This window comes from Bombus impatiens, unplaced genomic scaffold (genome assembly GCF_000188095.3).
Source record: "Bombus impatiens unplaced genomic scaffold, BIMP_2.2 scf_0039, whole genome shotgun sequence".
NCBI classification, from domain to species: domain Eukaryota; kingdom Metazoa; phylum Arthropoda; class Insecta; order Hymenoptera; family Apidae; genus Bombus; species Bombus impatiens.
This window is the reverse complement of record NT_176458.1, coordinates 35278-48314: the sequence shown is the minus strand read 5'-3', so window position 1 is coordinate 48314 and position 13037 is coordinate 35278. Positions and strand designations below refer to the sequence as shown.

Genomic DNA, 13037 nt, shown 5'->3' with positions numbered 1-13037 from the left:
CGCCCTCGAGGGAAAGTTGCTAGTGGGAGACGCCGTTCGTTGAAAAATAGGTCTCTCCCATTTTCCCGTAGCTGGGACAAAGACTGTTTCTTTGAAGGACTTTAGTCAACTAAATCCTAAGATTTATGACGGGCCCTCAGGCTAGCTGAACATGTACTGCGGAGACGCATCGACATCTGGCAATCATCTTGCTCGAAGAATAGGATCTGCGTGTGGCGAGCCACGGGACAGAAACCGTTGGAATGTTTACTGTCGCGTCACGCCACAAATATTTCTCTTAAGAAGAGCTATAGAATTACTCCATACCTTTGTTAGACAAAGCGTTCATCCCTTGACCGCGGCTACGTTGGGCGACAGACTGTCGCCTCGAGTCAAAGCTCACTATCACCAATCTCGAACAATTACAATCGGATTGAATAACTACAATTGTTTAATTACAGCTATAGTAGACTCTAGGTTACAATGTTGCGGGATTACCCAAAATTCCAAAGGCTCCGGTGTTCTTCCATCTCCGACATATACCGGCGCCCTCGAGCCCAAGCTCATTATCACAACTCGTGAACAATTACAATCGGATTGAATAACTACAATTGTTTAATTACAGCTATAGTAGACTCTAGATTACAATGTTGCGGTATTATCCAAAATTCCAAAGGCTCCGGTGTTCTTTCATCTCCGACATATACGATAAAAGAGTTTATTATGCAGATCTAACAGAGTAACGGTTCAAAGTGTTACAGAATGATTCAAAGTATTACAAGAGATTGCGTCAAAATATCTTAACAGATTGATTCGAGCGCGTATTTTGGTGGGTTTTTATACTGTGGTTTCTAAGCGGTGGTCTTCTTGAGCGTGTGATACTATCGTGGAATTTTAGTCGGTAAGTCCGACACTACCTCGACAGTGTCCATGAGGATCTCCCCACGAAAAAGAAGTTCAAGGTGTAGAGGATGAGGTGGTTCAAATATCGATTCTTAGTGTCGTGTGCACTTTATTTGTAATGCCTTATACAAAGCACGAGTCCTGATCTAATAATCGTGATATATACGCGCGCGTGTTGATATCTTCGAATGCTAAACTCTCTCTCTCGATAAACTCTGTTTCGCTTGTCAATTCGCTCGTTTATTTATATCGGTCGGGGGACAGTCGGAAAATTTGAACTCGACTGCTTGACGATTGAAAGTAACGGCGACCTTGTTTTGCCTCGGAGTTTGATTATTAATATAATATATGTTTGTTCTACGATATTGATGCTCCGAGGCAAAGCAACAATAAGATTTGAATTTATTAACGTGCTGCTACAAAGGCTTGAATATATTTAGAAAAATAATAATTTCACTGCTCTTAGTATCAGTTTCAGTGATTTCAGTAAAAATAAATGTAATTTTCAGTATTACTAGCAATTTGTTTTATCCTCTTCTCACCAAATTTTGAGATACAAATTTTTAAACCTAAAATTCCATCTAACAATGAAGGTCATTATCGGGATTGATACATGTTTCCGTTTCGAATATACATCAAAAGAAGTGTCTCCTTTCTTAAGTTGAGCTCACAATAAGCATCTTCAATCAGCACTTCATTCTTTTGTTTTAATGGTGAAAACAAGTGATCGAAGAGATAGTACGCATGAAAATATACTACAATATGCTCAAATATACTACACAACCTGCTACAATATACTGCAAGAGCGATGTAGGTAATTGTGACCAAACACAGAAAACCAGGAACGTTAGCGTCATAAGCAGCCTGTTCCTTTTTGTTCTTTATCTGGAGTTTTAGCATTCCTCTCTTACAATAATTAGCTCTTTGTGATCTATCTGTTTTCTCTCCTTTTTCCATCTACTTAGACACTCATTTCTTGGAATCCGCGGACACAGTACGTAATTGATCTTCATCGAGCAACCTTGTCAATACGCATCGTCATTTGTCACTCGCTCATTTGAAGAGATTAGATCTCGATAGTATTCCTATTACACCATGTATATGTTTCATGATATGGAGCAATATCATATGGTAGTAATAATAACATACATCGAGTTCAGCAGACGTTCGTATAGATCAAATTTTTGATATCCAAATTTACTACAGTGTTGCAGTGCAACATATGAGCGAGTAATTACATAAAACGACCTGAGTTAAAAATTTGGTAGGAGTCCCATTTCAGGAATAGGTTATTCAGAACAATAAACTCCATACATTTTAAGGCAGTCCATATGAGATGGTTGTGCCAATAGACTTAAATGCCAATAAGAACATCTTACTGGATTTTCAAATCCAAGTCGAAAATGCATTCATAAGCAGTTGCAATTTTCATACAGCGATGATTGATTTTAGTCTCCTGTGCAAGCACTAAATATGTTTTCACTTGAAACCTTTTCGACTTCAGGTATTTTCAGGTTTTTCTTTGCATATTATCTATAGACAGTCTTGAGTGCAGTGACGTTGGTTTGAAAATTTTGGGTGGGTTCGACACCCGTGTTTTGATGAGAAACGTAATTGTTGACAATACATCTGTTCGGTTGAAATGTACTTGTTAAGGTATAATAAATTAATTGCTTTATTTGCATACAACATCGATACATATATGTCAGAGATGTAGTTATAACGGGCTTTTCTTTTGGAATTTTGGGAAGATTCCCAATACTTTGGTCCAAACTGTTTGTCATAGCTGTTCATTATAGTGTTATAACAGTGGGCATGGGGTCGAGGTGACACAAGTGGTCACCGACCGTAGCCACGGTCACGGGATGAACGTTTTACTTAACAGTAGAAGTACCAATGTTGAGGAACACACATTGTATTAACAAACAAGTCCCGAGGCGGGAGCAATGATGGCTCTATGCGAGTCTGCCTAGTAAGGGCGCCTGGAATTTTGTTGATAACCCCGATCAATACGCAATTGACAACTGTGATCGTGGCAGTCTTTTATTCTTATGATCACCTTGGAGAGTTTATACACAACGTCAATCTGTTAGTCTGAAAGATACCATACGTCATAGCAAACGTCATTTTGAGTATTAACACGTATCCAATTGTACAAAGAATTATCCCGTTGACCGTGGATTCGTTTGAACCTAAGAACATTGTTTATTTTAAGAGTGTCTTATAACGTTAGTTATACCCTGTAGTTAAACCCTGTTAAATCAACTCCCGTACATATCAGTGTAAATATAAACGAAATACAACTTTTCGAAACATTTAATGTAAAAACAGGGAAGTCATGACCCTTGCTGATATATATGTCGGAGATGGGTCAGGAATAAGGTTGTGGGCGTTTGATGAATCTTCATTGGAATCGGCCATCGTCGTGTTATAACAAAGGTACGGTCTGTTAATACGAGTATGGATGCTACCGCCTCGACAATCATCAGCGGATACTAGTGATGTATCACATGTAGACACTCGCGATACTAGTGATGTTGGTCTTAGGTTCAATAACGAATCCGCGGTCAACGGGATGATAGATGTACGTGCTCACAAGAATCTAAGTCGGACTCTTTGCGAAAACATGGAATATCCAACAAGCGTACAGATTCTAAGTAACTCACTAATACGACCTCACGAGAGAATGACTCTCCGTCGCGATGAAATACGATCTCACGAGAGAATGACTCTCCGGCGCGATGATGCTGCAGAGGAAAACTATGATGGGGTGTGTCTGAGGACACGAGATCATCGGATTCGTCGAGGATACCCTTCGTTCAGAAGGTGAGAGAATTGGGCTTTGCTGCTAATTGGTCAATCTCCATATCGGTGGTTAGAAAAAGATGTTAGCCGCCCTCGATGGAAGGTTGCTAGTGGGAGAAGCCGTTCGTTGAAAAATAGGTCTCTCCTATCTTCCCGTAGCTGGGACAAAGACTGTTTGTTTGAAGGATTTCAGTCAACTAAATTCTAAGATTTATGACGGGCCCTCAGGCTAGCTGAACATGTACTCCGGAGACGCATTGACATCTGGCAATTATCTTGCTCGAAGAATAGGGTCTGTGTTACGTCGCGTAACCCTCTACCTAGCCCAGGCCACACACCGCGGGCAATATGGCAACCAGATGTCTTCGGATACTCACTGCGTACCCTCACTAATCTCAAGTATCTTCCATAAATCTCAGGAATTTCCTAGTAGAAGTCCTTCAAACCAAACAAACGTCTGTTTCCGAAGAATTTCTAAAGTCTATTGTCTACCACGGCATAACAAGGGAAAGTTAGTTTTTCTCACGCATGCTGCAACTTTCCTCCCACTAACCACTTTCTCTCGAGGGCGGTTAAGACCCTTCGTTTAACCGATTAACAACGAAGCCTATTCCCTCACTCTCCTAACTAAAATCGTCACCAACAAATCCGATGGTCCCGTGCGCTAGACACACCCATCCTTAGCTTTCCTCCGACACAGCATCGTCACTCAACTTCACTTCTTCTACATCGTTGGAAAAGTCAACTACTAAGTCTACCGCTAATGCCCATCGGGGCAGTCTAAGCATAACGCGAAAGTCGGTCTCGGTATTGTCGAGCATACATTTCCTCTCCTAAATATCTTACAGTGCTACGTCCACTAATACATTAAATCCAATTACAAGAGCCCTGCTCTAACGTACATATATATCTTATCTTCGTGCGATACGTGATTATCTATCTATCTATGCTCATCAGTGTAATCTAAGTGTTGGAAATATATAATTTATAATTCTGTGAATCACAGTGTTATACAAACTCAATCACCCCTATTATCTCAACGGAAATCAGGGGATCGATCAATTCGTGGTGTCGATTGTTATAATCGTAACGGGAATTTACGACTCCCGTTGACGTCTCTCCTAGCGACTACGTCTCCCCGCGATTGGTCGAATTACAAGCTGGTTCTGGTATAGTGGAATATTTCTTTTAAGGAGAGCTATAGAATTACTCCATACCTTTGTTAGACAAAGCGTTCATCCCGGGACCGCGGCTACGTTCGGCGACTGGCTGTCACCTCGAGCCCAAGCTCAATATCACAACTCGCGTACAATTACAATCGGATTGAATAACTACAATTGTCTAATTACAGCTATAGTGGACTCTAGATTACAATGTTGCGGGATTATCCAAAATTCCAAAGGCTCCGGTGTTCTTTCATCTCCGACATATATTACACTCTGAAGATCTCGATAACCTTCTAACACGCACGCTTGTTGTCAAACAGACATTATTCTATTTATTCTAGATGCTTTTCATATTCTATTCATATTCTATTCATATTATTCTCATATGCCATTCATATTCTAGATGCTGTTAACAGCTACCAACAGTCTTTTGTCTCAACTAAGACCTGGACGTCCTCTGACGCTTATATACACATTCCCATGTACAGTGTAAATGTATCATCTACCTAACAGACTACCGCACTGATACATTGTATTGCCACCTATACCGTGATTATAGCCAGTTTTCAATGGTACGAGGAGTATTGTAACTCGTCCAAGGATGACTGCAACGACATAAAAGAAGAAATGACGGAGTGCGTTGTCTGCAGTCAAAGCAGTGAACTTTGTGCTCCTGTTTAGCAACTGGAGGTCAAGTTACGCGAATTGCATTTTTCTGTACAAGAAAATGCAAATACGTCTGTAGTAAATGCCGCATATTCATCTAAAAGTAGGTTGTTCATAAGATTTTCAATGGGTTGTTCATAAGATTTTCAAGTTTCAAATATTTTTGAGGTGTTCATTAGTTCTCTTCAAGAAGTTTTTGCATCTTACAACCTTTTCCATCGATTGCGACCTCACTGCGTATAGTTTTGTTTGGATTACATAAGCAAATGTGTCATTTGTTCGTTTATCCAAATTGAAACTTGATATTATGTTATATTATTGTTACTATATTCCATTACACAATCCTTGTATTAAGAGAGACAAGTTAAAATTCTGGATATACTTTCCTTACAGATAAAGCATGATTCTACATTCGAAGTATACAAATGTATTCGTTTGTGAAATAAGGAGGATCTCGTCTTCGTGATTAGAAAATTGATGTGCTGCATCGCGTATCTGACAAAAATAATTGGGTCCATTTCCTTGTGTAAAGTTTTTACAAAACTGTGTGCTATTCACGCGATTATGTGATTTGAGTGCACGAACGAAAGATTGGAATCGTTATAGTTTTCTTCTTTTTATATATGTATCTGTATATAATTCTGCACGTTTTGAGCGAATCACGTTGTTCATCTTTTTCCCGTTACTGTGTCAAACTTCAAACCGCAAATTTTTTCTTTTATTTTTTACTAATAATTATTTACGAGTCTGCCAAATTATTCAAATTCCCCGTCACATAAATATATGTCGGGTTAATATTAGAATTTGAGGCGCGTAGCGATTCTTCGTTTGAATTAGCTATTATTTTACAAAACAGAGATTATATTTACGCGTATATACAAGATTTTACAAAATATTATGAATATTGAGTTTAATGAATAATAAGATTAACAAACAATAAGTTTAACTAACGATTAGATTAAAGAATAATAAGTTTAACGAATTATAAGATTAACGAATAATAGGTTTAACGGATGATAAGTTTAACGAATAATGAGTTTAATAAACGCTATTAACAATGTTCTTGAGTTCAAACGAATCCACGATCAACGGGATAACTCTTTACTATGCGTACAATAATTTTAGACACAAAAATACGAATGCCGAGACACTCGGTAAACTGCTCGATGTATCACTTTCCAAGGTCACACGAATGAAGATCTGATGAAAATCTTTCTCGCTGTACGACTGCATTTGTTTGTTATATGCTCGCTGGAAGCATCGAGAAGATTCCAATCGCCGTTGTTAGGCAGTTTCTGCCAAGAGGTTGTTGTATACTCTTTGGAAGTATCGAGGAAGTTCCAACGCCGTTCTGTCTGGAGTTTGATTCTTAATACAACGTGTGTCCCATTATATCGACATCTCCAAAGTACAATTCTATGTGGCCAGGCCCGTTCTTGAGGCCGTATGCCTCCACAACCACATTTCCATGGAGAACTATACAACTGATTCACACCTTCGTCAGGCAAAACGTTTATCCCGTGACCGTGGCTACGTTCGGCGATCAGTTGTCACCTCGAACCCAATTTCGCTATAACAAATCTCGAACAATTACAATCAGATCGAATGACAACAATTGCTTAATTACAGCTTTGATGAAGTCTGAGCTAAAGCATTAGAGGACTTTTCCCAAAATTGCAAAGGGAAGGCTCCGATTTTCCTTTCATCTCCGACATATATATCACAAGTTCAAAACGTGCTGTGTCATTGTCCAATCTGCATAGAGTTTTCGACGATATGATGTTTATTATCGATATCTCCAACATATGTCGATATACGATAAATTACAATATAGTAGATAATACACTGTTGGCTAGGAACTTCCTGAATATTCTACAATTCCGTTCAACTAGACGGATTGCATTTCTTTAATGTTTTCTACATTGTATACTGTACAAGTTATGAACTCTATACGTTTTTCTTTACGTTGAGATGTGAATGAAATCTAAGGTCGTAGCGTTGCATGTTGCAAATGCTTATATCGCTGCATACAATGCAAACTACATTGTACGGTTTATCGCAAGACCTACTATTTTAGCGAATCCTTTTTTGCTAATGAGACTGCTCTCTGCTCTTTCTTATTTTATATTTTGTAGCACTTCTAAGCAATTACGTTGCTATCTTTACATTTCTACTAACAAATTTTGTAACTTCTATAATGGTGTAATTGTTTACTGTAATTGCAGAATTCTGTCAATTTCAATATTATTTAAAAATTTTTCCTGGAAGGAACACTTACTTACTTGCAAAATTTAGTGAGAAATAAAAGAATGAAATTTTGTGTAGACTTGTACTCTATTAGTTTGCTTTCAAAATACGTCAACAGTAATTAATAAAAAATGTAATAGGATTCCCTCTATAACTTTAGATTTTCTTTTATAATTTTCATAATTAATTACAGCGATTTTCCACATGCTTTGCGCGACACACATAACTTATAGAATATAAACTTGTAAAACTTATGTAAATATTAAGCATGTTCTGTATCAATTGTAATGCCAGTTTATAACATAACCAAGAAAAGTGTGTCGAAAAAAAAGAATGGGAAATGCAAATGAACAATGGAAAAAGGTAAGATATCTCTTGTAAATACAACACAACCCCTACACGTAATCTGCTGTTTCAGTGATCGTACTTTTACATATGAGAAGCAGTTACGATTAATTGCAACCCATTAGAAGGAAATAATTACCTAACCATACAGAATGATTTATACAGAGACTCGCATCTAAAATCGTCCTGTGTGATGCAAAAAATATTTCTAATTGTTTACTCATAAAATATTGTGAATAAAGGTAAAAGGCAAAATGAAGACTTAAAAACTTAAACATATGGCTTAAGTACTGCATGGACCATATTAATTAGCAATAAAGTTAGAAAGATTTGCCGAATAGACATACTGTAAGGTATTAATAGTAAGGTATTAATAATAATATAAGGTAGTAATTAAATAAATAAATAAAAAAAATATATCTGTTGCGGCACATGAGTTACAGAACGATTCGAATTGAGGGTGACTCATGTTGTTGTTTTGCCTCGGAGTATCAAGACCGTTAGGTTCCAAGTAATGTAAGAACAAATAAACTCCGGACAAAACAATGTCGCCGCTACATACAACCGTCAAACGTAGACGAATTCGAATTTTCCGGTTCTCCCCGGACCAGTATAAATAAACGGACGCAGTCACGAGCGAGAGAGTTCATCGAACAGAGTGGAAGAGCATTAACGTGTAAACAATTATTGAAGTGATTTACAAAGTTTCTCCGAGTATTTATCGGGTATTCATTTCGTAATTTATTTTTGTACCAGCCACTCACAATTCGTCTGTAATTTATTTATTTATTTGAAAATATATTTAACGGATTGCGAAAGCAATATTACGCTTTCGTTATTTCGCTCAACCAAATAAAGACTAATCCTCCACATTGGTGACCCCGACGTGATCTTGAGATAGCGAAATTAATATTGTGAGTCTGAGCGCGTTAAGGATGTCGAAACAATACGACTACGGTTACGACTTCGCAAACCATCCGCGTGCCACCGCTGAAGCCGCAGAAGATCGTATTTTGGTTCTCTTTATTTGGGAGACAGCTCGCGGCGGCGGGAATCAAGAATGATGAAGAAAAAGCCACCGACCTGCTCGGGTGCCTCGAACCGGAGTACATAGAGCGAATTGAGCATATTGCATTGGATCTCGGCGGTCAGTATGACCGCTTAAAAGACGAGCTAATACGGAGCCTGGCTGACAGCGAACGGGTAAAGAGGCTGGTAGAAAACGAAATGATGGGCGACAGGAAGCCGTCCCAATTCTACCATGATCTGAAGAAGCTTGCCTGTCTCTTTGCGTCGGAGCAGTTTATCCTCACTCTTTGGAAAAACCGGCTAACCGATCGCATATGGCAGGTTTGCAAAACCTTTTTTTTGCGCGCGAGGAGAGGAAAATGCTGTTACGCATGCCCAGTGTCCCGTATCACTGGGTAATGTGGGACTCGGGCAGATGTCGACGCCATACCCACTGAAAAGCCCTCCTCCTTCTTCACCTTCTTCTTGGTCAGACAACCCCGGCAAGACATTACGGCATTCATCAGGGTTGTCCTTATCATACCCGTTTATATCTTCCTCTTCGAGCAGTTACTACTCACATCCTTTCCTTAGCCACTTCAGAATAGTTGGCCGTCCTCCATCTTCCGCACTCGGCTGCCTTATGGCTGCGCTATTCATGCCACGCGTGGTTGTAGCACTCATCCTCTTCCTGGCCGCTTCCATGGCCATCTCTATCTCCCTCCTGTGAGACATGACGGTCTTACAAAATAGTCTAAATTTGTTCCAGTTCTCGTCCTTGGCGGTCACCGTGGCCATGAGGTTGCCCACGCTTATCTTCTCGCCAAGGCCGAGAGGTTCTCTAGCTCGATCCTTCCGTCAGTTCCCTTCGGGCAGGTGAAGAGGACGTGCTCAGCGTCGTCGTTGGGATCTCCGCAGTCAGGACATTTACTTTTGGGGTTCTTCCCCATTCTCCTCCTATATGCATAAAAAATTCCATGCCCAGTTAGTAGCTGCATGGTATAGTGGTCGATGTTCTTCTTCTTCTTGGCAAATAGGAGTGCGTTTAGTATTAACTTCTTTGTGAAGTTATCCTTCTTGTACTCATCCCACTCCCTTTGCCATTCGTCAAACACTTTCATTTGAATAATCTCCAACTCGTCCTTAATCGTACTGTCGTCTCCTACGCCGATCCTGGTCTTATGGATCCTAGTTCTCAGATATATTTCTCTCAACATCTTCACTTTTATGAGGATGGGTAAGTTACCAGTCAACACACATAGCGCTGCGTGTGAGACAGTGCGGTACGCAGCCGATATTATACACAGGGCTGTTCTTTGTGCCCTTTTTAACGTTTTCTTGTTTCTGTTGATGTCAGCCGCACCCGCCCACACCGGTGCACCATAGGTCACGATGGATTCCCATACGTTGTAGTAGAGCCTACGAGCCAAGCTGGGCGGCCCGTTGATGTTCGGTAGGATGTCCCTAAGGGCTCCAGTCAGCTTATCTGCTTTACTACAAACCATCTCGATGTGTATCTCGAATTTCCTATGGGTATCGATCGTGACACCAAGGTATTTGATGTGCTCGCCCGTTACGGTGTCCGAGGAACCCAAATTAAGTCCGATGACTCTCGGAGCCCTCATCCCGGTGAGAAGCATTACCTTCGTCTTTTTTGTCGCCAGCGTGAGACCGACACTCTTGCACCAGTCCTTGACGGTCTTCAGCATGGCGTTGACTTTGGCGGACGCCCCTTTGTTCTTCTCGACGGCACACGTAATGGCCAGGTCGTCCGCGAAGGCTGTTACCCTGACCATTACCATGTTTTCGAACCTCTCGAGTAGTGGATCATATACCAAATTCCACAGGAGTGGTACGATACAGATACCTGTGGAACTCCAGCCGTCACTTCGTGTTCTACTGTGCCATACTGGTTGCTTAGTATAATCCTTCTTTTGGAGAGGTAGTTGCCAATCAGTCTTCTAATCTTCCATGGCAACTTCCTCCTGTCGAACTCCTTGATGATACTCTCCCAACTGAGCGAGTTGAAGGCATTGCTGATGTCCAGAGACCCTCCTCTGTTTGCAGGTGTCGGCAAACTTCATCAGCTGCGTGATGGCACCCACCGTACTCCTCTTTTTTCGAAAGCCGTACTGCCTTCGATGAAACGGATCCTCTCCGATGCATCTTTCTATGATCTTTTTGAAGCACTTCTCCCAGATCTTGCTCATGACTGGGAGTATGCTTTATGCCAATACGCGTTAGGAAGTCTAGGATCCTTATCCGGCTTCCTTAGCAATATTACCCTAGCCGTCTTCCAGCACTCGGGGATCCGTCCTGTGTCGGTGATGCCGTTCATCACGCTGGCCACCAACTCGCTCCTGCGGCTCCCTATGAGCCTCGCGATCTCACCTGGGACGCCGTCTACTCCTGCAGCTTTCTTCGTACTAATTCTTCGGGCGATGTCTTCGACTTTATTCGTGGTCCTCATAGCGCGACGGTCCATGTCCTATGGTGAACAGTCTTTTTGTGACCGTTTCCACCATATCGATTGGCATGTCATTGGCCGGCCCCTTGCTCTTACATCTTTTCATGACCGTACAATAAGGTTTGCCTCAAGGGTCACCCTCGAGAATCTTACAAAAATCTGCCCATGCTCTGGCTTTGCTTTGGGCAATCTCCATCTTCAGTTGTTTTCTGATTCTCTTGCATAGGGTGACGAGGAGATCGGTATTGCCGAAATCTTTCTTTCTCTGTTTCGTCGCCTTCCTTAATGCCTTGTGGGTCTGTGTTCTGAGTTCCGCGATTTTCGCGTTCCACCAATAGTTCGCGTACTTCCTATTGGTCGCACCGCTTATCTTCTTTAACATCACATCGCACGTTCTCTCGATGCTCTTCTGCAAGAGCTCGGCCCTGTCCGTTCTGTTATCCTTTTCTTGGTCTATCACCTCCACAGTGTCGTCAAACCCATTTAGAAACTCGTCTGGCGCTAGGTTCTTCGTTACATATCTGAAGAACTTTGACGCCCTTCTTGTTGTCCTCAATTTAAAACTATGCATTAGATATAGATGGTCAGAGGCCGAATACTTGTCCGAGACCACGCTTTCCACGTGCATCTCATTGACCTTATTTAATACACTAATTACGTCAGGACAACTCGTCCTCCCGTTCTTACTGAAGGTATATTTTTCCTTGAGTCTCAGTGGAAACACTCCATAACCGCAGAGTGCCTCCATCAAGACTCTCCCCCTTTTGTCCGTGGTCGTTCCTCCCCAAGAGGTCGACTTTGAGTTGAAATCGCCGGCTACGACAACCTTGTCGTGTCTCCTGGCACCATCCTTCATTACCGATGGCAATGTGTCTTATGTATGACGACACATAGTCCTGTTTGCTTAAGTTAGGCGAGCAGTATCCGCTGATGCAGAAGATGTCTCCAACGCATATGCGTACGATTCAGTTATTCTTGACCGCCGTAGTCTCGTTCAGAAGTTCACCGTTAAAACGGGTGCCCCATATGGGCGCGTCTCCTTTAGTATCGTTAATCCAATACGGAAGCTGTTTGTTTGGCTCGGATATTACCACGATATCCGGTCTATATTCGATCGCGCATTGGTGCATCAGGTCCTGCGCCAGCTTGCATCTGTTGAGATTTATCTGTAAGATCTTCTTTCATATTCTGGGCAAGCTAGCGACCCGGTCACGTGATCAAATCTGATTCCTTCGACCTTGCTGCATATGGCGCAGGACGGCGCGTTAGTGCAGGCAGCTATCGTGTGTTCTTTGCTCCCGCACTTACTACATAGTTCCTTCCCGGAACTTATCGCCGTGCATTTGTTCGCGATATGACTAAACGTATGACATTTGTAGCATTTCACTAAGTTTGGTAGCGCCTTTATCGTGGCTATCGTCAAGCCGGTTCTGATCTTACGGCTTGACCCA

General features: G+C 41.3%; 1 protein-coding gene and 1 pseudogene across 1 annotated transcript; one reads left to right on the top strand and one right to left on the bottom strand.

Moving 5' to 3' along the window:
- Positions 1 to 10416: 10416 nt before the first annotated feature.
- On the top strand, positions 10417 to 11065 carry LOC112213534 (annotated as a pseudogene).
- A 648-nt stretch (positions 11066 to 11713) lies between these two features.
- On the bottom strand, positions 11714 to 12442 carry LOC105681282. The gene has a single exon (XM_012390183.1). It carries the CDS (start codon positions 12440 to 12442, stop codon positions 11714 to 11716), a length of 729 nt encoding a protein of 242 aa, XP_012245606.1.
- Between the last annotated feature and the right edge of the window lie 595 nt (positions 12443 to 13037).

Excerpts from the sequence above, each read along its gene's own strand:
- LOC105681282 (XM_012390183.1), bottom strand. The coding sequence starts at position 12,442 with ATGAAGGATGGTGCCAGGAGACACGACAAGGTTGTCGTAGCCGGCGAT.